The sequence below is a fragment of the Muscardinus avellanarius genome (assembly GCF_963383645.1).
Source record: "Muscardinus avellanarius genome assembly, chromosome: 5".
In the NCBI taxonomy this organism is placed as follows: Eukaryota; Metazoa; Chordata; class Mammalia; order Rodentia; family Gliridae; genus Muscardinus; species Muscardinus avellanarius.
Genome location: NC_137790.1, coordinates 114,491,077 through 114,516,939, shown reverse-complemented (window position 1 = coordinate 114,516,939; position 25,863 = coordinate 114,491,077). Strand labels below are relative to the sequence as shown.

The 25,863-nt window shown below is 44.0% G+C and overlaps 1 protein-coding gene across 1 annotated transcript in view; it reads left to right on the top strand.

Moving 5' to 3' along the window:
• Positions 1-954: 954 nt before the first annotated feature.
• Positions 955-25,863, top strand: part of PPM1L (protein phosphatase, Mg2+/Mn2+ dependent 1L) — a gene marked incomplete at both ends in the record, with an annotated part of 299,492 nt that continues 274,583 nt past the window's right edge. The window contains one exon of the mRNA XM_080695487.1: positions 955-1,353. Coding sequence (XP_080551613.1) covers positions 955-1,353 — 399 coding nt within the window. The remainder of the gene's footprint in view (positions 1,354-25,863) is intronic.

Genomic DNA, 25,863 nt, shown 5'->3' with positions numbered 1-25,863 from the left:
GCCGGCCGAGGCGCGGGCCGTACCATATTGCAGTCCGCCAGAGGGGGGTCCGCTCACGTGCCACCGTCCGCTTCCCAGCGATCGGCAGTGATTTCCAGGAAGCCGAGGCTGGATGTACTAATATAAGTTTTACTCTGTCGCGGGAGTCCGCACAAAGGCAGGAACGGTCATCGGCAAGAGCTAAGCAGCGGGCTCATTCAGCCTCTCCCCCTCCGCTGGCCCGCACCACCCGAGGCCGCCGACGCGCGCGGCCGAGCCGCTTCCGCCCTAGACAGCGCGGCGCGAGCGCCTCGAGGTCTGGAATCCCAGCTCCGGGGGCGGGGCGAGCGCGAGCCCGGGCGTTCGGAGGGAGCGTGCGCGCGCGCGGAGCCGAGCGCAGCCGAGCCGAGCCGAGCCGAGCCGAGCCGCGAGGTGCCGGGAGAGGCTGGAGGAGCCGGGCCGGCCGCCTGCGGCTCAGTGCCGATCGTGCCGCGTCGCCGGGCTCCGCAGCTCCGCGTCTCTGCCCGGCTTCCGCCAAACTTTTATTCTCTGGGGCCCCGCGGGTGTGCGAAGGCTGCGGAGCGCCCGGCCGTCTCCGCGCTCGCCGACGCGGCCACCGAGGGGACGCGCATCCCTCGCCCGCCCGGCGGCGGCGGCGGCTCACCTGCGACGCTCGCGAGCCGCGAGGGCGCCCTCCGAGGGCCCGCCGGGGCGCCGCGCCCCCAGCCCCAGCGCTCGCCGCGCCGCGCCGCCCCGCGCAACTTTGGCTCGATCCCTCCAGCCCAGCCCGGGCTCCCGCCGCCGCCGCCGCCGCCGCGGGCTCACAAAGGGCGCCGGGAGGGAGGCGACGCGGGCCCCGGCCGCCCGGCGGAGACAAAGCGAGCAGCCTCCGCGCCCCGCGCCGCCCGCCCTGCCCGACCCGCGAGCCTGCGGGGCGCGCGTCGCTGCAGCTGCCGGGGGCTCCAGAGATAATAAATGATAGAGGATACAATGACTTTGCTGTCTCTGCTGGGTCGCATCATGCGCTACTTCTTGCTGAGACCCGAGACGCTCTTCCTGCTGTGCATCAGCCTGGCGCTGTGGAGTTACTTCTTTCACACGGACGAGGTGAAGACCATCGTCAAGTCCAGCCGGGACGCGGTGAAGATGGTGAAGGGCAAGGTGGCCGAGATCATGCAGAACGACCGACTCGGCGGGCTGGACGTGCTAGAGGCCGAGTTTTCCAAGACCTGGGAGTTCAAGAGCCACAACGTGGCCGTGTACTCCATCCAGGGTCGCAGAGACCACATGGAGGACCGCTTCGAAGTTCTCACGGATCTGGCCAACAAGACGCACCCGTCCATCTTCGGGATCTTCGACGGGCACGGCGGCGAGGTAGGAGTCCCTCCCTGCGGGGTGTGCGGGCCGCTGCCCGAGGCCGCCCGCGCTGCCCGCTGCACCTGGCGAGAGGGGCGTGGCCCCTGGACCGGCGCGCAGCTCCGGCCCCGGCTCCGGGGTGCAGGAGACCCGGGGGCTGAGCTGCAGCCGGGGGGAGAGTCAGCCACCGCATCTCTCGTGCGTTCCACTACGGTCCCCAGGCTGGAACTTAGCAAATGACGGTGCTAGTTTTTCGGGAAGAATTAATATAGTATTTTCAGTGAACTTTGGCCCCGGGCCTCAGTGCCCGGTTCTAGGGTTTGTGGTCGAATTAGTCGCTAAGAAGGAAGACTGTATCGCCCTTGCGCCCTTAGGGAAAGAGACTGCAGCGTAGAGGCAGGGAGAGACATTCAGGTGGAAGGAAGCCCGAGTCTTTCCCATCGCCTTCGCCCCAGGAGGCCCAGGGTAGCTCTGCGCTTCTGCCTAACTTCATCAACTTTGCCAGTGCAGTCGGCGCCTCGCTGGCTAAAGGCTTTTTTTTTTTTTTTTTTTTTTTGGTACTGGGGATTAAACCCTGAGGCAGTCTACGTGCAAGCTACACCCCTAGCTCTTTTACAAATTTGAAACAGGGTCTCGCTAAGTTGCTGAAGCTGTTCTCGAACCTGCGATCCTCCAGTCTCAGCCTCCCAAGTACTGGGATTACTGGCCTGCGCCATCGTGCAGGGGTATAGCCCAGATTTTGTTTTGTTTTTAAATCTGGATCGTAGCGTGGGATCGAGATGTCCCTTTGCGTCGGTGGGTGGCCTTGCCCGTAGAGCAGGTGGTGCCTGGACCTCATCGCTGCGCCCTGGCTGGCATGGGGCTAAGCTATCTCTTTGCGTCTAGACGCTTTTGCTTGGGGTTTATTTGGGAGGAGACGGGGTTAAAGGCCGGCTCAGGTCTCTCCCACTTTCTGCAGCACCCAAGTCGAAAGCTGGGCTCAGGTTTCCTGGAGGTCAGGCAGGGGTTGGCACCGGTCCTTGGGCGCAGGCCCAGGCTGAGTGAGTGGTCAATGTGGCTCGAGCACCATGTTCCAGAGTGCCAGGCCAGTCACCTATCTTTCTCAATTGGACAGTTCGTAGCTAAGTTTTATGGCGTCATGATGGTCTTTTCCCCCCGTTTTTTCCTCCAGCATACTTTCTTCCTTTTACTGGCCCTTCCTCTTTTTCATTATTCCCGCCCCACTCTCCCGCATCTCCCTTCTCAGCCCTCTGGGGTGCTCTGTTGGCATTTGCTGTCTCTCAGGCATTTGCTTGTTCTTGGCCTTGGTTTTGGGTAAACATTGAGAAAGCTTTCTATTGGTTATCTTATCTGCATTCTCCACCCACCATCTGCAGATTTTCCCCTGGTACTGTGTCTACCTGCCTGGCAGAACCAACTTTGCCGAGAATGACTAAAACTTACCTGATAGAACCGAAATTAGTCTTTGCTATTTTCCATCCACCCTAGCCTTTTTAACTGACTGTCTTCTGAATGGAAGTTTCTCCCTGGTTGTAACTTTGTAGTCTTTTGTGTGGTGTGAGGTTCTCCTCCTCCTGACCACAGGGTAGGTGAAAACCAGGGCACTTAAAGGAGGGAAGAGACACTGCATACTTGGGCAAAAGTATACCTGAATGACAAGGTTGCCAGTATAATGAGGGATTGTTTCTTGACTTGAGTTGGTGTCTGTATTTCTTCCATGTGCCCAGACCCGATCTTTTTCACCCAGAGGGTGAAGGAAGCTGTGATTCTCTCATTTGTAAATAATTTTATAAACTTATTTGTTATATATTTTATATTAAAGTTGTTGGCCGATGATAACCTTATTCAGGCATTAGCACAATTTTACTTGGATATGAAGGTTTTGATGTAATAGTAATGTTGTAAGACATTGGGTTATGATTGTCTGGGTGTTATATATCATCATGTTTTGAGCCTGCACCAGTTAGGGATTGGATGATTAAAAGATTGTTTTTTTCATTGAAGTTGATTTTCTGAAATTGCAGACCCAAATAGATTTCAGATTTAAAAACTTTCAGTACTGTCTTAGAGTCCATCCAGAAAAGGACACAGCAAATGTTTTTTATTTAACTAAAAGTATTTTACACGTACTTGTCTTCATTAAAAATTTTAATTTAATTTAGTTTAATTTTTTGTGGTACTGGAGATAGAACCCAGGGGCTTTCTACCCCCGGGTTACACTCCCAGATCTTTTCTTTTTTTTAAAATATTTTATTTGGAAACAGGGTCACAATAAGTTACTGAGAGCCTCACTAAGTAGCTGAGGCTGGCTTTAAACCTGTGCAGTCCTCTTGTCTCAGCCTCCCAAGTGCTGGGATTACAAGTGTGCGCCACCACGCCTGGCCGAAAAATTTTTATATTAAATGAAAAGATTATTTTTGTCAAGCTGTGAAATGCTTCTCATGTGCCTATGTTAAAATTCTTGCTGTTTTCAAAATAATCAACACCATCAGGTACCCATAAAAATAGAATAGTTGAGCCGGGCATGGTGGCACATGCTTGTAATCCCAGTACTTTGGAGGCTGAGACTGGAGGATGGGGGTTTGTGAACAGCCTCAGCTACTTAGTGAGGCCCTCTGTAACTTAGTGAGACCTTGTTTCAAAATAAAGAATAAAAAATAGGGCTGGGTAAAATGCCCCTAGTTCTACCCCCAGTACCACAAAAAAAGAAAAAAATAGAATAATTATTCTATCATCTCCTGCCTTGTTTCATTAGCTTTGTTTTAGGGCAGAATATGGAAAGTGCAAGAAAAGAAGTTATTTAGTCGCTAATGGGAGCATGATAACAAATACTGTTGGGTTATTCCTCTATTGTTTTTTCTTTATGTATCATTAGAAGAAAATCACTAATTCTTGTCTTTTGTGTTCTTTAGCTTTCTTAAGATTCACCAGATGAGGGCGCCACTGTTTGATTTTGGAATGGAATGGATGATAGTTCTCTCCTTTCAGAAAAGATGAAGCTTTTTATAAATGCTCTTTCACACACACACACACACACACACACACACACACACACACACACAGTGACAGAGAATAAATGAAGAGTTTAATTTTATTTTTAATAATTCACTAGATAGATCATATAAAGTCAAGCCCAGCTACTATGGTTGTGCTTCTTAGGTCCAAACGGGATCTTACAGCCGGGTATGGTGGCACACTTGTAATCCCAGCATTCCGGAGGCTGAGACCGGGGGATCGCAGTTCGCGGACAAGCCTCAGCTACTTAGTGAGGCCCTCTGTAACTCAGTGAGACCTGGTTTCAAAATAAAGAATAAAAAATAGGGCTGGGGGTGTAGCTCAGAGGTCTGGGTCCATCCCCAGACCTGCAAAAAACAAATAAAACAACAACAACAAAATCCCCCAAAACCTAAAAGAGATCTTACCTATTCATTTCATCCCTTTTTTTTTTTTTTTGAAGATGAGATGCTGGTGGCTGGAGAAATTGTGACTTCCCTGAGGTTACATTGCTAGTTTGAAGTCTTTGGTTTGTTGATCTTCATATTAGACCACTGGATAGCTGGGTGTGGTGGCACACACTTGTAATCTCAGCATTTGGGAGACTGAGACAGGAGGATCGTGGTTCTCAGACAGCATCAGCTACTTAGTGAGGCCCTTTACAACTCAGCGAGACCTTGTTTCAAAAATAAAGAATAAAATATAGGGCTAAGGGTGTAGCTAGGAGGTAGGATGCCCCTGGGTTCAATTCCTAGTACCACAAAACAAAAACCAACAACTCACCACTGGATAAATAGGTTTGCATATTTACTTAGATTGGTAGCACTTTAAGGATACAACTGTGATAGAGAAATAGCCCCTATCCTCAAAAGTTTCTGTCTAGTGGGAGAGATAGACCTTTAAACCAAAAATTACAGCCCTAGCCGGGAGTGGTGGCACATGCTTGTAATCCTAGCATTCAGGAGGCTGAGACCTGGAGGATAATGGTTCGCGGACAGCCTCAGCTACTTAGTGAGGCCCTCTGCAACTCAGTGAGACCCGGTTTCAAAATAAAGAATAAAATAGAGGGCAGGGGGTGTAGCTCGGAAGTCAAATGCCCCTGAGTTCCATCCCCAGACTGGCAAAAAAAAAAAAAAAAAAAAAAAAAAAAAAAAAAAAAAAATTACAGCCCTGATGTGCTTTGGGTTTTACTGGAACACAGGGGAGGGGCCTTTAAATTAGACTGAGGGGGGGGGGTCTGTGGGAGGCCTAGGAAAGGGCATTGAAGTCAAGATTAAAAGCAAGGGCTTTGACTTGAGATCTGGCTTTGAATTTCTGCTCTGGCTTTTGGTAGCGCTGACCTTGGGCAAATTGCACAAGCCGCCTTATCTGGGAGTTTCTTATCTAAAAAAAAATGAGGGCTAATAATGCACATAACACACACCCTCATCAAAACACACTCTTATTGTCTGCATCCTCCTGGTCTGGAGAAATGTTTAATGGAGAGTAGGGTATGGGAGAAGAAAGTTCAGCCAAATTGGGGAGCTTATATCCAGGGGAGAGAGACTCTACTTGTGGGAGCTGCAACTTTGATCACCAGAAAGATGTACAAAAGGCAGGGATAATGCATTAGGTAAACCCCCCCCCCCCCGCCCCAAACTCTCCTATCTCTCTTTGTTCTAAATTTGAGTAAACTTCTGATTACTGATTCACAAATCTCTTTTGTATAGCTATTGCAAAAAATAGCAGCATCCTGGCATCAAGTACAAGTTTTCTGATTAGAGAAAAGGAATATTCTCAGTGACTAATTAACAAGCTTGTATTTTGATTTGTACTCCAGCCTCTTATTCGTTGGGTTATCCTGTGTTAGTTTTCTTGAGCCTATTCAACTGTGCATTTTTCAACAGAATGTGTCTGTAACTTCAGCCGGGCGTGGTGGCGCACACTTGTAATCCCAGCATTCAGGAGACTGAGACCTGGAGGATTGTGGTTCGCGGACACCCTCAGCTACTTAGTGAGGCCCTCTGCAACTCAGTGAGACCTGGTTTCAAAATAAAGAATAAAAAATAGGGCAGGGGGTGTAGCTCAGAGGTCGAATGCCCCTGGGTTCCAGACCTGCAAAAAAAAAAAGAATGTGTCTGTAACTTCATATAGATAGGTGAAATCTTAAAGAGCCCTGCCTTCATGGTCCTACAGGCCAGCTTCCTCACTTCATGTTCTTGGACCCTTGAGACTTTTTTTTTTTTTTTTATGGGATTTGGATGGAACCCAGGGGCATTCTACCTCCAAGCTACATCTCCAGCTCTATTTTTTATTCTTTATTTTGAAAGGGTTTCACTAAGTTGTGGAGTACTTCACTAAGTAGCCGAGGCTTGCCACAAACTTGTGATCCTCCTGTCTCAGCCTCCAAAGTACTGGGATTACAAGCGCGCTCCACCATGCCCAGCTATTGTTTTTGGAACAGGGTTGAATCTAGGAGCATTCTACCTCTTGAGTGATAATGCTAGCCCTTTTTATTTTCAAACAGGGTTTTGCTGAGTTGGTGAGGGTCTTGGTAAGTTGCTGAGACTGGCCTTGGACCTATGATCCTCCTTGCTGGGATTACAGGCATGTGCCACTGTAATAGGGCATTACTGTATTGACAGTCATCTCTTTCTTGAGAGTCAACACACAGCTTGAAAAAGTTCCATATTTCATACTGGAGGAAAGCTATACTCGAGGTGCTTGTCAGGGGCTGCAGTCTTGAGGCTCTTTGGAAGCTCACAGAGAGCTGCTTATGCAGGGTTGTCTGCAGATTATACATGTCCAGCCCAGTTCCTTAGATCAGTGCTTCTTAAATCTCCTTGAGAATGGGAAAACTACGGACGTAACAAAAAGATGGACCTGCCTATCACGTTTTTGTTTTATAATTTCAAAGGCAAGTGATGCATGAGACCTCAGTATTTCAGGTTAGTCTAGATACGCTCCAATCAATTGCTGCTGAAGCTAGAACTTCAAGGAGCTGTGTGCCTGGACGCCTTCCTAGGTACTCCTGCCTGCCTCTCTAGCATTTGCATTTGTTAAGGTCCTGTTAACCATGAGGGGGAGGTCTCTGGCAAAGTAACTGCCAGGTTACAGAGGGTTTGGTTGCAGTCCTTCTTATGAAGACCAAGGGAGAGAGAGTATCTCATACCTTTTCATTTTTATCTTAAGGATATTGAATCATGTAAGTGATGGAGTCGCCCTGTGTTTTGTGGCTGCTAAGAAGGGTTAAAGAGCCAAACCTGACCCATCGCTACCAAATGTGCAGAATTTTGTAGAATACATTCATTTGCTACATGAACCTCACTTCCAGGACAGCTCATCTTTCTTACATTCAATTTCTCTTCTTTCCATTTTTCTCTTTTATTAGATATGTCATGTTATCATGTTGTGTTATGTGTACTTACGGCGTTTCATTGCATCCTTCTGAAATAAGCTCTAGTTCTGAATAAATGATGAGGGCACAGAGAATGATCTGCTTTCCAGATATTACAACTGAGGTTAGTAAGTGCTTGATCCCCACATAATGGTATGTAGGAGGCCTAGGGATTTAGTGTGGACAGTGGCTTAGGAGAAAATTTAGATTATTTTGATTTAAAATGGCATATTACAGTTTCTGAAAAAAGAAGGGTTTCTTCTTTTTTCTTTTTTTTTTCAGTTTTTCCTTTCTTTGTAGGTGAATATAGGAGCCTGACTGCTGACCTTGGTGTAGCTTCCAAACAGGTTAAGAAACTCAGTTTGGCTTGGCCTGGTGGAGCATGCCTTTAATCCCAGAACTTGGGACACTGGGACAGAAGGATTGTGAGTTCAGCAACTTTGTTAGACCCTGTTTAAAAATAAAAATAAGAAGGGCTGAGGGTGTAGCTCAGCAGTAGAGTGCCCTTGGGCCCAGGTCCCAGTAAAACCCCCCCCCCCATTCACTTCAATAAAGCCAATATTTCTGTATAGTCTGTCACATGTGGGAAGCAGTGTTAGACTTTGCATGATGTCCATAGATGGATCTGTGAGCTCCTGCCCTCAGGGAGCATTCTATCTATTTGGAAAGAGGAGGGTTTTGCAGTCAGCAGAGCTGCTAGATGCAGTCCTATCTAGCACAGCTAACAGGATGCACATTGCCTACAAGAGCCATGGCTCATCTGAGGGAGCTTGCAGAACTGTGGATAATTCTGAGGAAGAATTGGGATTAGTCATATCCTTGCATTTTAGCAGACAGAAATTAGTGAAGGGAGGAGGAGAAGAAAGAGTGTGAAAATGGCTCAGAGGAAGTAAAATGCAGGAGTAGGTGGAATGCAGCCAGGGGCCCTGTTTGTTTAGAGCAGGCTCTACCCAGCAGTAGGAATTTTAGAAGCCAATTCATTATTTTTCCCATGTTTGAATACATTCTGTGTTTTAATATACTTAATAGTGTTTTTGTATGAACTTCTTTCTTCAGTGCATTTATGTGTAAAGTGAATTTATTAGTGCTATAAGTGGACAACCTATGAAATAAAATTCTTAACCTTCAAGTTTCTAAGAAGCTATCTCTATTTTTTTTTTGTGGTACTGGGGGTGGAACCTAGGGTGGAACTCCAGGCTATACTCCCAGACCTATTTTATACTTTATTTGGAAACAGGGTCTCACAAAGTTGCTGAGAACCTCACTCAGTAGCTGAGGCTGGCTTCGAACCTGTCTCAGCCTCTCAAGCATGGGGATTACAAGCGTGTGCCACCACGCCCGGCTGAAGCTGTCTCTATCTTGATGGAGTAGAATGTTTCTAAAAAGGTTCTTTTCCTAGTGGTTTCTAATTAAAAAAATTTTTTTTGTACTAGAGGTTGAACCCAGGGGCATTTTACCTGTGAGTTACATCCTAGCCCTTTTTATTTTGAAATACTGTCACGCTGAGTTGCTGAGGGTCTTGTTGATTTGCCCAGGCTGCCCTCGAACCTGGGATCATCTCGTCTCAGCCTCCCAAGTACTGTGATTACAGGTGTGTGCTTCCTTGCCCGCTGGCTTCTGAATTTTTTTTTTTTTTTTTTTTTTGTTGGTACTGAGGATTGAGCCCAGGGACCTTTGAGCTAAATGCCTAGCCCTACTTTATTTTAATTTTGAAACAGGGTCACACTAGGTTGATGAGAGTCTCACTACTTTCTGAGACTGTCTTCAAACCTTTGATTCTCCTGTCTCAGCCTCCCAGGTATTGGGGTTACAAATGTGTGTTACCAGGCCTGGCTTGGCTTCTAAATTTTAAATGCCATAATTTGAAGGAAGGCAGGCTGCTCTGTTCCCTTCGTAGGGGAGGGCACATCCAGTGATGTTGCTGTTTCAGGGGCCTGATTTGAAGTGTGCCTTTCTACTGTCACTCAGATGACAGAGATTTCATGAGTATCACACCTCCATGGGGAACCCAGAGTGATGGTATTTCCCAATTTTCTAGCATAAATTCCACTCCTTTTTCTTCATAGCGCTGGGGATCCGGCCCAGGTCATTGTGCATGTGTACTACCATACCACTGGGCTACACCCTCAGTCCTTCTCCCATGCCCCCCATTCTCCCCCTTTTTTCCCCCTGTGGCACTGGGGATTGAATTCTGGACCTCACACATACTAGGCAAGCACTCTACCACTGAATTACATCCCCAACCCTTTTTATTTTATTTGCTTCTCTCTTTTAGAATTTTATTGTTGCAATATGAGTAAACATTGCAGTGAGATTCAAAGTGATACAGACAACAGCTGGGCATGGTGGCACATGCTTGTAATCCCAGTACTTGGGAGGCTGAGACAGGAGGATTGAAGGTTGCTAGCCTCAGCTATTTAGTGAGAGGCCCTCTGCAATTTAGTGAGACCTTGTTTCAAAATAAAGAACAAAATAGGGCTAGGTATATAGCTCAGAGGTAGAATGCCCCTGGGTTCCATCCCCAGTACAGCCAAAAAAAAAAAAAAAAAAAAATTAAAAAATTAAAAAATTAAAAAAATTAAAAAATAAGAAAACCCCCAAAGTGATACAAACATAGGTGCACACGGCATCTCTTGGTGTGGTTCCCTCCTACCCCCCTCTCACTGCCCCCTCCTCCTCATACGTGCTGGTGAGGTTACCAGTGAGTGATACCTTCACACGTAGACATGTTAGTTGGTCAGTTTCTTTCCTCAAGCCTTTTCCTTCTCCCTTCTTCCCTCCCCCGATCGCCTTCCACTATTCTACTGGTCTCCTTATTATGAAGTTCCTTTTATTGGCGTATTATATATCATAGTGAGTTTCAGAGCAATACACTGATATGTGCACACAGCCTCTCTTGGTTTGGTTTCCTCCGAGGCCTGTCCCGTTACATAGAATCCCTTTTCTTGAATGTTTTCTCTCTGGCTTCCCATATGAGTGAAAACATAGGACCCTCCCTTGACTTTCTGAGACTGATCTCACTTACTATACTGTTCTCTGGTTCTATGTATTTTCCTGCGAATGACATCATTTTGTTCTTTTTGAATAAAATTACGTTGTATATAAACCACATTTTCTTTATCCATTCAACTGTTGACAGACACCTAGGTTGATCCCATAATTTGGCTATTGTGAATTGTGCTGCTATAAACATGAATAAGCATGGATTATTATCGCATTCTGACTTTAATTCTTTTGGAAAGATACTGAGGGGCGGTATAGCTGGTCATATGGTCGTTTCATTCCTAGTCTTCTGAGGAACCTCTATACTAATCTCAATAGTGATTGTACTAATTTGTAATCCCATGAAAAGTGTGTAAGCATTCCTTTCTCCCATAAACATGGAATGCTTCACAAATTTGTGTGTCATCCTTGCACAGGGGTCATGCTAATCTCTGTATTGTTCCAGTTTTAATATACATGCTGCCAAAGTGAGCATCTTTTTATTTTGAGACAGGATTGTGCTAAGTTGCTCAGGGCAGGCCTCAAACTTGTGATCTTTCTGCCTCAGCCCCCAGCGCCCTCCCTCTTTTTTTCTCTTATTTTCTTTTTGTGGTATTAGGGATTGAAGCGAGGGACGTTCTACCACCAAGCGACACCTGCAGCCCCTTTTTGTTTTTGTTTTTGAAACAGGGACTCACTGAGTCTCACTAAGGTGCTGAGGATGGTTTTGAACACGCACCCTTCCTATTTCAACCTTCCAGTAGTAGGACTGTGTGTGCAACTACTCTTGCTCTGTCCCCTGCCCCTTTTTGTGGTACTGGTGATGGAACCTAGGGACATTCTACTGCTGAGCCACAGCCCCCGCCCTATTTTTTTATTCTTTATTTTGAAACAGGGTCTCCCTGAGTTGCGAAGGGCCTAAGTACTGAGGCTGGCTGTGAACCCGGATCTTCCTGTCTCAGCCTCCCGAATGCTGGGATTAAAAGCGTGTGCCGCTGGGCGTGGTGGCAATCCGGTTTCCAAATCAAAGTATAAAAAATAGGTCTGGGAGTGTAGCCCGGAGGTAGAAAGGTTTCCAGGAACCCCAGTACCACACACACACACACACACACACATACACACACACACACACACACAAAAAAAAAAAAAAAAGCGTGTGCCACCATGTGTGGCCTCTCTCCCCATTTTTAATGCAGGTAAATGAGTGGATGTTATTGGAATAAATCTGACTCCTTTCTCATTTTGTTTATTTTTGTTTTTCAGACAGTCTTTCCCTTTGTTGACCAGGCTGGCCTTAACTTAAGGTGATCCTTCCGTCTCACTCCCCAGATAGCTAGGACTCCAGGCATATGCCACTACAACCAGCTAGTGTAGTTTTAAAAAGTGATTCACACTTTTTGGTTTTTAAACCAGTGGTCATACTTGTTTGTTGTATACTTACAATGATAATTCCAATGTGCTGGAACCCCCAGTTTAGGAGCCTTGGCACGTGGCTTAGGGTACAGACAGGTGAGTGGGAGGAGCTGCTGGGAGGATTGCTGTCACTGATATTGAAGGCCAGCGGAGGAGCCTGGGCTGTGTTCCTCAGATACTGGTGAACTACTGGATATTTTGAGCACAGGGATGGCAGAAGATCCATGCTTTAGTGATCTTTATTTCTCTAAATACGGAATTTAATATGAAGGAAGAAGATAGAAGAGTCTGTAGGAGGGTCCTTTGGGAAACCTGGGCCAAATAGCGGAGATGGACTTCAGGTTGGGAGCCGCTGCTGAAAGAGAGGGGAGTGTGGATGGCGGGACCTTTCCTTGGGAAGCCTGCCGTCTGCGTTCTCAGGCGGTGTACACCTGTGATCCAGTACTCGGGAGACTCAGAGAGAAAGATCACAGTTCCAGGCTAAGCCTCAGGAATTTAATTTAGGGAGTGTGTGTGTGTGTGTGTGTGTGTGTGTGTGTTACTGGAGATTGAACCCAGGGGCATTCTACCTCTAAGCTATACTCCCAGCTCAATTTTACTTTTATTTTGAAACACGGTTTCACTGGTTGATGAAAGCCTTACTACTTGCTGAGGCTGTCCTCAAATTGCAATCCTCTTGTCTTAGCCTCCCAAACACTGAAATTACAGGCATGGGCCACCAAGCCTGGCTGAGACCCTGTTTTAAAATAAAGAATAAGATAGGGCTGGGGTGTAGCTCAGTGGTAGAACACTCCCGTGTTCAATCCCTCACACCACAAAACAACAACAAAGCAAGCAAAAGCAAAAGCAGGAGAGAGCGCATTTGGGCAGGAGAGCATAATTTGGTCAATAGGGAATTTAGCTGTAAATTTTTCTTTTCCCCCTTATATTTACATATTTTCTGGTATTCATAAAATGTCCATTGACTGTTTAGTCCCCCAGTTTGTAAAATGTTTTCTCTGCTATACTTTTTGAGATAGACCCATTTTAAAATAATGAAAATATACATTATATAAGGTATCTGATTGGAGGCTTTTATTATTGTTTACTTTGTTAGCAGGAATAATTTAGGTTTTATTACAAAGTGTAACTTTTCCAAGACTAGAAAAACAGCACCATGTTTTAATTATTTAAAAATTATTTCATTGTCTTAGCAGTGATTTAAAAATTAAAAAAAAATATATATCAGTCAATCCCAGATTTAAATGATCTCTTCATTGGGGACTTGGTTTTTAAAAAAAGTAATATTTTTACTTGGAGTGTTACTACTGGAAGCATTTATTTCATCTTAAATTTTAAAGTAACTAACATTGTACTGAATACTTTTGTGCCTCTACTGTAGTTTGGTTGCTTCTTTAGGGTAGGTTTTCAGAATTGGGATTTCTGGATCAAAGGAAATAAAAACACTACCATTATTTGTGGCTATAAGAGTAATGATAATAAAGGTTGACATTTATTAAGTACTTATAATATGCTAGGCAGTGTTTAAGTACTTTATTTAACTTCAATTTTCATAAGAGCTTGTGCGGTCGTTATCACTTCTGTTTCATAGGTGTAGAAATTCAGGCTTCAAGAGATTAATTTGCCCACTGTCTCTCACGGTTCATAGGTGTTGAATCTAGACTATGCAATAGAGATTCACACTTTGAACTATCTGTCTCCAAAACTTGGCCATCAGTTTCCAGGGGAAGTTCTACAAACACAGGATTGAGTCAGTAAAAAGCAAGTTTTGTTGTTTTGTAGATACTGTGCACTGTCCTCTCCTTTGCTCAGTAAGACTTTGGGTTTCTTGTATGACTGATCTTCTGGTGTGTGTTGGTGTTCTTAAAATCCCTATGCTGTAAAGCTTGGTAGGTGGATCTTAAGATTAATTACCCAGGAGAGCCCTGTAGTCATGAAGAGATGGGGTCGGGGTGAGAGCAGGGGCGCCTCGGGTTCCAGCAGGGCTCTCTTCTGTCCTGCTTCTTTTCTGGCAGAGTCTCTACTATAGAGAGTCCTTACAATTTTTGCCTGGTAGCTCATGAAAGGCTTGCATAGATGTTATGGTGCATTAGCGTAGCCAATCACAATGATCAAAATGACTTATGTGTTACTTTACTCTGAAGTACCAAAGGCTTGACTTTAGGATAAGTGTGCCGGTATTCATATATGTTTACAGTTTTTCTTTATACTGAAGCAGTGACTTTTTTTTTTTTTTTTTTTGGTGGTACTGGGGTTTCTGGAAACCCTTTTACCTTCGGGCTACACTCCCAGACCTATTTTTATACTTTTTATATTTGGAAACAGGGTCTCTTAAGCCAGCGCGGCTGGCTTCGAACCTCCGTGATCCTCCTGTCTCCGTCTCTCAAGCAGGTGGGTGGGGGGTTACAAGCGTGCGCCACCACACCCGGCAGGTGTGACATTTTTTGAGGAGCTAAGTAGTTTAATACAGATATGGTTGTAACTTTTACTTATTTATATATTTAGTCCTGGAGATTCTACCTCCGAGCTACACTCCCAGCTCGGAGTGTATTTTGAAACATTTTTCACTTTTTATTTTTTATTTTTTCATTTTCATTTTTTATTTTGAAACAGGGTCTCGCTAAGTTGCTGAGGCTGGCCCTGAATCTGTGATCCTCCTCTTTCAGCCTCCCAAATACTGGAATTATAGGCATGTTCCACTGTGCCTGGCAGTGATTATTAATTTTAAACAGCAGAATATCATTTTCTCATTGTTTCTAGTACTGAGTCAGCATGTTTAGTTCGATTTTTCTCTAGTCCTCTGTTTCCATTCCAGAAAGTTATTTAATACATTATTCTCTTAGCCAACTTTAAGTCTAGGCCAGGCTTGGGAGGTAGCTAATTATAATGTTTTTAAAATATAAATCTTTAGAGGCCAAGTTTAAATAAGCAAAGGACTCCATCATTTTCTAAATAGTGAATAGTATGTACTACCTTTTATAGCCTTCTTCTGTATTTCTAGGCTCTCATTTGAAAAAATATATTGCATTTTCAGTAAATATTCATGTAGATAAAAATTATGCATACTGATTAACTGTGCCCTTTCAGTGAAGTTGAAGTCTGTGCTATGAGAAAGGTGGGCTTAAGAATGAAGACATAATACTTCACTTCTAAAAAACTAATTTACAGTATTTGATCATACCATCTCTGTGGAGATATCCTGCCTTTTCCCCCCTTTCTCTATTTATTGAGAATAGGGCTCAATTTAATGAAACCTTAGTTGCTTCCAGCTTTTTTAGAATGAGAGAGGGCTTTTGTAGTTAAGTCTGGTAAGGCTGAAATTTAACTTGTGTGGCATGTTGGCACACACCTGTAATACCAGTACTTGGGAGGCTGAGGCAGGAGGATGGCAGGTCCAAGGCCAGCTTCAGCAATTTAGTGGGACCCTTAGCCACGAAGTGAGACCCTGTTTCAAATAAAAAATAAAAACAAAGCCAGGCGTGGTGCCACAGGTTTGTAACCCTGGTTTATGACCAGCCTCAGCTACTTGGTGAGGCTCTCTGCAACTTAGTTTCAAAATAAAAAATGGGGCTGGGGATATAGCTCAGAGGTAGAATGCCCCTAGGTTCAATCCCCAGTACTGAAAAAAAAGGGGGGGGGGTTTAGTGGTATAGATTGGAGGTAGAATGCCCCTAGGTTCAATCCCCAGTACTGAAAAAAAAGGGGGGGGGTTTAGTGGTATAGATTGGAGGTAGAATGCCTCTAGGTTTAATCCCTAGTATCACTTTCCACTGAAAAAAGAATGAAATTTAACATTTTCCTCCATTCCTAGAAGACAAGGGAGTTCTTGCTTGTACCTGGGCAGACAGGAAGGTAAGTTTGGGGCCCCTGCGTTCATTAGTGAGGGATATACACTGCAGGAATACTAGGTAGAGAGACACCATTTTCTAGTGAGCACAAAAGAACCATCTGCCTCCCAGGCTAAGCATGTATGGGTCCATAATAACTTGGAAATGTTTCTAGTTTGTACAGACTCAGTCTTTTTACATTACTATCCATATTATTGTTCTTCTCCTGGTCTTGTGAGCTGCTGATCTATGTATCTTAGTTGCTAAGTCAAAGACTAGTTATCAGTGGCATATGAAGTCAGCAAACCTTGTGACTTCCCCGGAGAAATGAACACGTATTTGCATTTGCTTTTCCACATTTATATTTCAGACTTTGGTCATTCTCAATGTGGGTGGGGGCTTTTAATGCCCCATGGCAATCTTAATATTTTAAATTGCATTTTTCATAGGAAGGTCTATATTTGGCACTATTCTTAGCAAATTTTTATTCCAAAACTTTATAATTAATTCTCTTAGTTATGAAATTGCAATAAATTCTGATACCATTTCTTTTTAATCTAGGAAGTGTTTTATTTTCCCTTCTTCTCCCAACTGAGTCTTAAACCCTGGGATGCTTTACCCCTGAGCTACATCCCAGTCCTTTTTATATTTTGAAACAAGTTGTCACTAAGTTGTTCACACTGTTCCTGAATTTGAGATCTTCCTGCCTCTGTCTCTAGAATGGTTGGGATTGCAGGCTAGTGCCACTGTGTCCAGCTTCATTTATCTTTTATTTTTCTTTCTTTTTTTGGTGGTACTAGAGATTGAACTCAGGGGCATTCTACCTTAGAGCTATACCTCCAGCTCTGTTTTTTAATTTTAATTTTTTATTTTGAACAGGGTCTCACTAAGTTGTTGAAGCTGGTCTCGACCCTGTGATCTTCCGCTCTCAGCCTCCCAAGTTCTGGGATCACTGGCATGTGCCACCACACTCGCTTCATTTATCTTTTTTTCTTTTTTCTTTTTTTGTGGGTCTAGGGATGGAACCCAGGGGCATTGGACCTCTGAGCTACACCCCAGCCCTACTTTTTATTCTTTATTTTGAAACAGGGTCTCACTGAGTTGCAAAGAGCCTCACTAAGTAGCTGAGGCTGGCTGCGAACCGTGATCCTCCTGTCTCAGCCTCCTAAATGCTGGGATTACAAGCGTGCGCCACCACGCCCCTGGTTCTTCATTTATCTCTTCAACAGGACATTTTCTAGCCAAATAAGTCAGAATTTTATGAAAATTGAGACATAGTGGACTCTTTGATCATACTGTTTCTTTTCTTTTTTTTATTTTTGGTACCGGGCATTCAACATAGGGTCATTCTACTTCTGAGCTATGCTCCAGCCCTTTTTGTTTCTTATTTTGAAATAGGGCCTCACTAAGTAGCTGAGGATCTTGCTCAGTTGCTGAGCCTGGCCTCAAACCTGCTATCCTCCTGTCTCAGTCTCCCAAGTTCTGGGATTATAGGCTTGCACCACCACACCCGGCTATACTGTTTATTATTTTGCCTAATAATGAATAGGGAAGTGAATTTTCTCTAACAGCTGGTTTGCATAAGCATATGATAAATAGGACTGTTTCAGAGGTTGGGTTAAGCATTTTTTATTTTTCTTTTATTTTTAACACTTAGATGTTTTTCTAAGTTTCTGTTTAAAAAAGAAAAAAGAAAATTTCTCTCTAGATAGGCCTGGCAGGGATTTCAAATTGTTATATTATCCAAATATAGTGCCTAAGGGTTCACAGCTACATGAAATATCTGTTTTTAAAGACTTTCATCAAGGAGATTCCACATTATCCCTGAAGATTTTTTTCCCCTAAAATTCTTTCTCTTAGGAAATTTATCTTTATGTCTGAAGTAAGTCCCTTTGCTATAAGGCTATTTCTCCTTGTCTGGCCTCAACACAGAGTCATAAATTAAGATTAGGCTGTTTCTCTTTTTTTGTGTCTGTTTGTTTTTGGTACTGGGAATTGAACCCTCTGAACTACACCCCCAACCTGTTTAATTTTTTATTTTGAAATAAGGTCTCACTAAGTTGGTGAGAGCCTCACTAAGTTGCTAAGGCTGGCCTCGAACCTGTGTCAGCCTTTAAGTTCTAGAATTACAAGGATGTGCCACTATGCCAGCTTGTTTCCATTTTTAAGTCAGGAAGACTACTATAAAGTTTCCTCTTCTCCCCTGATATTAAATATTTACATCAAATTTATGAGAGAAGGATATACAAAGTATTTTTTTCCCAAAGACAGGATGGTTTCCTGGTGATACATAGTAGCTGCTCTTTATAAAGAGCTAATGGCAGTAAAGGAAATGTCCTCTTCTAGCTTCACAGATTGGCTGGTTTTGTCTTTTATGTCCTCTGTTAGAGGCTTCTCCCACAGGTGAATAAATGTTATCAGTGTAGCTAGATGATGCATTATTTGGAATTATTTTGATTTGCTAGTGAAAGAAAATTTAAGTGGAAACAGTTTAAATACTATGAATAGTTTTTATCTCACATAAAAATCTAGTAGCTTGATGACTTCAAGGAAGCTTCAAGTTCAGTGTCATGGAAATTCCCTTCACTTTCCCCTCAGGGCTGCGAGATGCCTTCTTAGAACCGCTGCAGCCATCTTTGTATAACTACATCCAGAACCATGAAAAAGATGCCATCTGCCCAGTGTAAGCCTAAGGAATATCTTCCTCACTTCTTACAGGCCAAAGTGGTGTCCCGTGTCCATGCTGAGGCCAGTGACTTGGCTGTGGGAATATGGTTAGTGTGATGAACGCTGCCCTGCCTTAATTCACTTTGGGCCTGGGGAGGAGAGTGATCGATCTCCTCTGGAGGGCACGGCCGTTTGGAGAGGTGAGCGAGGCTAGAATTATGTAGCTGGGCACAGTGGCATGTGCTTATAGTCCTAGTACTTGGGAGGACGAAACAAAAGATCACAGGGTTGAGGCTAGCCTTGGAAATTTAGGGAGACCATATTTCAGAATAGGTAAGTAAATAAATAAGTAAATAAAGGGATGGGAGTTGCTCGGTGATAGAGTGCACTTGGGTTCAGTCTCCAGCCCCCTAACCACACACACACACACACACACACACACACACACACACACACACACACACACACAGATTGAGAAGGTGAGGGGGAGAGAGAGAGAAGAGGAGGGGAGGGAGGGAGAGAGTTTTGTTATTAGCTAGAAAGAAGGGGAAGAAAGAATACGTGTTGAGTGGGTCACACAGATGAGAAAGGGTTTAGAGAAGGTGCCCAGGAACATTCTTTATTTTGTTCATTAGCAGCTTCCTTGGAGAACGTGACTGTAAAGTGTGTGACACTGACTGACATTGAGGTGGGGGACTAACCTTAGAGGCCTTCAAAAAAGAAAAACCACCTCGATTTTGGATTGAGTTAGGAATGATTTTACCTGGGTATTGGTAAATTTGGTATTTCTGAGCCCCAGTAAGTTATAAAGAGTTGTTCTTTGTAAGCCACAATAAGGAGTGTTTGCCAGAATAGCCAGGTTGACTTTCTCTCTAATTATGACTGTTGACTTAGTGGATACTGTTGATGCTCTGAAGTGGAACATCACAGCAGTTCTGCTGGCTATCCATTTCTAATTTACTATCCTGTTTGAAAACATTTTTTTTTTTTTTGTACTATGATTGCACCCAGGGGTATTTACTACTATGGAGCCACTCTCCCAGCCCTTTTGATTTTTTATCTTGAAACAGGGTATTACCAAATGATCGGGGCTGGCCTGAACCTGCATTATCTCCTGTCATAGCCTCCTAAGTATGGGGATTACAGGTGTGCACCACTGCTCCTGGCATTACCTCTTTTTTTAGAGAATGAATTTATGGGTAAAATTCAGTAGGATTTTAGTTTCTTAATTATTAGGTATTATAAATTTGTTTTATTCTTAATTTTGAAACAGGGTCTCAGAAAGTTGCAGAGTCTCACGAAGTAGCTGAAGCTGGCTGGGAATTGCAATCCTCCTTTCTCTTTCATTTTTAGATGAAAAATCAGGATGATACTTCTCTTAGGAAGTTGCCTTGGAAAATGTAGACTGTTCACACTGCTTCTCTTTCCTTTCTTCACTTCCTTTAGCCAGTGGGGTTAGACAGACGTGGGATTTGAAGACCTCCAGGGGCTGCCTAATTGCTACGGTGGTTCCTGTTCAGCCCTCATCTTCTATGATTCTCTGACTTTCTCGACTACTGTCTTTCAGAGACTAAGTTCTGTGGCCTTAAAGATACCGTTTGGGTTTTTCCTTCTTCTTTGACTTCTTTGGGCCTTTGTTTCCTTCACAGATGCCTGTGCTCAGAGTGCTGGGGTTAACTTTGTTTCTGTGCATCAGAACCTTAGCAGCTTCCATAGGCTAAGCCATCCTTCCTGAGCACAGGGGCCCGAGTACATCGAGAGCCCACATCTTTTTGTGCTGACTTACTTACTGTCTTTTTAATTTTTTGGTGCAGAGGATTGAACCCAGGTGCATTTTATCTCCGAGCTACACTTTCAGCCTTTTCTGGTCTCGAACCTGTACGCCTCTGGTCTGTTTTCCAAATCCTGGGATTACATTTGTGTACCACCACATCATGCTTCTAACTTAACATATTCTTTCTGGATGTTGCATTCATAACAATCTATGAAGCTGAATTTGCTTCCTTTATCCCTGGATTACTTTCCTTGCCAGAGCTGGCTGGCATTCTCCCTCTCTCCCACTCTTGAAACTAGGGTGTCCTCTTTTGATCTTTCCTCTGTGTGTGAGTCTGTGAGAGTGTCTTTGCTGCCTCTCATTCCTGACCCCATCTTTATCAACACACTGCCAGCCATCTTAATTCACACTTTCACCACTTTATGCTGGGATTGTGACTGGAGCTTCTTAACCTTTGTCTTTGGTCTTTCCTTTTAGTCTACTCAGTGATGTCTCTGATAGATCAGTCTTCTAAAACCACTGAGTGTCTGTACATTGTTTCTTTAAAAAATATCTCTTTATGCCGGGCGTGGTGGCGCATGCTTGTAATCCCCGTGCTTGGGAGGCGGAGACAGGAGGATGGCGCAGGTTTGAAGCCAGCCGTGCTGGCTTAAGAGACCCTGTTTCCAAATAAAAAAATATAAAATAGGTCTGGGAGTGTAGCCCGGAGGTAGAAGGGCTTCTAGAAACCCCAATACCACACAACAACAACAACAACAACAACAACAACAACAACAACACAACCCTCTGATTTCTAAAAATCATGATTTATTTCTCTGACAGTTTTTTTTTTTTTTTGGTTTGGTTCTCCTAATAGCATATCTATTTTTACCCAATCTTATCTATTGTTTCCAAACACAAAACTCTGTGTTCCAGCAAATGTGGTCTCTATTGTTCACTGAACACCTGATGGATACACATGCCTCCTGCAGTTACTTGTTAACTTTCTTCCACTCTCTAAGGATATTCTCGGTTCTCTTTGCCTTAGCTATGTCTGACCCCTTTTTCATGGCTCTCTTCAGTGCTCTTCTGTGAAGTCTTCTCTGATCACATCATCTTTCCTTTCTTTGAATGTTTGGTCTACTATAGGCAGTCACACATTTTGTTATTGTTCATTTTTAAGATACCTTCCCCTCCAACCAGAGTTCAGCTTTGTTGAGCTTCCTCTCTCCAAGTCCCTGAAGGGAACCCTGCACTGTTCCAGGTGTTAGTGTTCTAATTATAATGATATGATAATTATAAAAATAGTAATGCCTAGCTGGATATGGCGGCACACGCTTGTAATCCTCGTACTTGGGATTACAGGTTGGAGGTCAGGAGAATCAAGGTTCAAGGTCAGATCCAGCAATTTAGTAAGGCCCTGTTTTAAATAAATAAATAAGTACATAAATAGATAGGGCTGGGGTGCAGTTTAGAGGTAGAATACCCCAGAGTTCCGTCCTCGTTAATTGCCCCCCGAAACGATGCCTGGCAAATGAAAACGGAAGTTATGACTCATCTGCTATCACTGTCGCTTGTGTGTACTGGGAAGCCGAGGGCTTTCTTTTTCTCACTGCTGAGTGTCCACTGTGTGCCGGGTGCTGTCACTCAGTCTTCACTGTCTTTGGAGGCAGCTGCTGTTATCCCCATCACACAGCTGGGAGAGCTAGAGCTCAGACTGCTGTGTGCTCCAGCCATGCACCTGCTAAACGGCAGTGCTGGGATTAAAACGTTTCTCATGTCTGTCTTTTTCCAAAAGCCATCCTCTTTCTTGTTTCATGTCCTTTTTTTTAATGTGTGCCGACAGGTTTGGCAGGGTATTTATTCATTTATGAGTGTTATGCCATTAGTTCAGTTTGTAGTATTGTAGACAATCTCTTGCAAATATTTCCAATTTATTGAAATGGGATTGAGGAGATAAAGTAATTCATTTTCACTATTCATTTATATTTATTTTGTTTTTCTCACTATCACATCTTGTGCAATGTATGGTTCATTTAGAAGCCCCTTAAGTAATGACCAAGGGCCAGATATAGTGGCTGGAAAGCTGAGACAAGAGGATTGCAAGTTCAAGGCCAGCCTCAGTAATTTAGTGAGGCCCTTGCTACTTAGTGAGACCCTGTTTCAAACTCAAAAATAAAAAGGGCTGGGTTTGTAGCTTGGAGGTAGAAAGCCCCTGGGTCTGATCCCTATACCTCCAAACAAAAACCACCCCCAAAAGTAATGACCAAGGAAAATGCTGATTAAATATGTAGAATTCTGGTTAAGCTAGGCAAGTGATTATATCATCTTAATAGGTAACTTTCTTACTTTCTTGTGAAGACATTTTTTGGTGTGTGTGTGTTACTGGGGATGGAACCTAGGGGCATTCTACCTCCAAGCTACACCCCCAGCCCTACTTTTGATTTTTTATTTTGAAACAGAGTCTCACTGAGTTGCAAAGAACCTAAGTAGCTGAGGCTGTCCAAGAACTGCGATCCTCCTGTCTCAGCCTCCCAAATGCTGGGATTACAAGTGTGTGCCACTACGTGTGGCTAAAAGACAAACATTTTAGGAATTGAGGATGGCTTCTCAGAGGAACTAAGGAAACCTTCTCAGATTTAACTCAGTCTGCCATTTGAAAGGTGGGTTCAAGCTGAGTGCGGTGGCTCAGGCCTAACATCTCAGTATTTGTGAGGCTGAGACAGGGAGATTGCAGGTTTGCTGCCAGCCTCAGTGCTTTAGTGAGGCCATATGCAAATTGGTGAAACCTTGTTTCAAAATAAAAGAATAAAATTAAGCTGCAGGTGTAGTTTTGAGGTAGAATGCCCCTGGATTTCATCTCCAGTAACACACACACACAATTACTAGGGTGTAGCTTGGAGGTAGAATTCCCCAACAGTCCTCTCCCCCAAACTCCCCCAAATCAAATCAAAATAGTAACAACAAAAGTAAAAAGAACTGGGGAGTGGCTGGAGGTAGAATAGCCCTGGGTTCCATCCCTGTCCTCTGCCTCCCCCCAAAATACCCAAAAAACCTAACAACAAAAAAGAGATGGTAGCCAGGCATGGTGATGCACGCTTGTAATCCCAGCATTTGGGAGGCTGAGGCAGGAGTATCGTGGTTCAAAGACAGCCTCAGCTACTACTTAGCGAGGCCCTTTGCAATTCAGTGAGACCTTTTTTCAAAATAAAGACTCAAAAATAGGGCTGGGGTGTAGTTGGAAGTCAAATGTCCCTGGGTTCCATCCCCCGTACTGCAAAAGAGAAAAAATAAATTGGGTTTTTGGTTAGAAGTTTCACAGATTACAGTATATTGGGCTTGTACAAATTTTCAAACATAAGTAGGAGAGCACACTGTAGAGCTCAAGTGAAAAAAAGTTCAGTCTGTAGTTTTCCTTAAAGGATCATGCAAGATGGAATTATGCATGATATTTAGTGAGTGGGGAAATGTAAATGAATTTTAGCTGCCTGTGGCAGAAATGGTGAATCATAGACTTGAAATTTGGAAATCGTGGTTTGTACTCAGAGAATCATCAGGTAAGTTATACTACAGAACGGAAAACTGATTCTTGATAGGGTGGGAGTACATTCACCAGGAATAAAAATTGTCAACCTGTACTTAATACCAAACATATCTCTCCCTCCCTCCTCCCTCTACATATATATTTTATGCAAAATGCTGTTCCTTTATTGTATATGTATGAGGGCATTGGTTATTGAGTTGATGAAATAGCATTTTAGAAAACGTTCAGCATGAAGAATTCGTAGATTTCTCATGTACAACACGGATATTTTCTTTTGAGAGCTTTGTGAATTATGCAGAAAACCAGAATAACTCAATTCTTAATAGGTAACACTTCTAACTGCCTTTTTATTACCTCCTTCAGTATGAGAACAAGTTGCGAATTTTTTTTTTTTGTGGTACTTTGGATGCAACCCAGGGGCTTTCTACTTTTGAGCTACACTCCCAACCCTATTTTTTTATTTGGAAGCAGGGTCTCGCTAAGAGCTGAGAGCCTCGATAAGATGCCGAGGCTGATTTTGGACCTGTGATCATCCTGTCTCAGCCTCCCAAGTACTGGGATGACAAGCGTGGGCCACCATACCTGGCTGGTGTTTTTCCCGTGTGGTTGTGGTGTTTGTTTTTTTTTTTTTTAATTTTTTTCGCAGGCATACAGTGATTCAGAGAAAGATGGTCTCATATGTTGAAAATATGTTTTCTCAGGGAGTATACTTTCCTGGTTAGCGTAGAATGGCATCCGAAATGTTTTTGCCCTCCTTAAATGGAGTAGGAGCTCTGGCTGTGAATATTTAGACTTGCACAGTGCCTGTTACGTAGCATTTGGTTGTTTGCCCCTTTCAGATCTACTGTACGACCTTGTTACATAGAGGAGTGCTGGGTAAATGCTGATCAAATGAAACTTTTGGAATCAGAAGATCAGTAAGATGAAGGTGCTGTATACAAGTACAGTGAGAAAAGAGACTCAGGAGTCCAAGGGAATGTGCCAGTTACAGCCATTATTAGCTGGCAGCACACTGGAGGGGCACACTGAGGCCAGGCAACAGTAACCTTTTATAATAAGAGGACCAGTCCACTTAACCCAGTCACCACGCGAGCTATGCAAACAAGACAAGGACAGAAGCCAGTCAGCCATTAACGGGGCGAGGGGCTGCGAGCCATATATGGGACAACAACCACATGTCCCAGTCCTTGCACTATCAACTCCATAGTTACAAAATGGCGGGGAAAACAAAATAAAGTCACTCAGGTTTTATATTCCCCACTGTTTTTTGTTACTCATGAAGCAGATCTTTGGTTTATACCCTCTCCTGGTCCTCCATGATGGCCAGATTATTGAGTTGAGTACCATTAACTTTCAGCGTTTTAGGTACCCAGTGAGGCAATTGATGAGACAAGGCCCTATAAGCACAATTAGGCAGATTACTAGCACAGGGCCCCCCAAAAGGCAAAAGATATGGGAGCCATTCATGTAACCCTGTCCACAGAATACCTAGCTGACTTTTCTCTCCTTTTTATCTTGCGACTATCCAATCCCACCCCACACAAACATCCTGTACAATACCAGACCCACTGGCACAAAAGCGACATTCCTCTCCCAAGAACAAACCTCACATTCCACAGCAGTAAGAAGGTTCAAACCCCTTCTATTTTGCAAAACCACCTCGGCAACAGAATCTAGCTGGGCTTGAGGATCTATTATAATCTTAAAAGTCTGATTTTTAGTGGGTCTGACTGTCGGGCCACCTTCCATGTCATGTTCTTTGCAGGATCTTGTTCTGGTGCTGGCTTTCCAATGTGTCCAGGCTGATTTTCCAGCGACCTTAACAGAGGTGGGTGTAACAAGGGCCACCACCCAGGGACTGGTCCACCATGGCTCCAAAGATGAGGAAGGCAGGTTGGAAGGCATGGTGCGATTGTATAGGCTCCTCTGCCAGTCTGCTCTGCTAGCAGCCACTGCAGTCCGGATTTCAGTT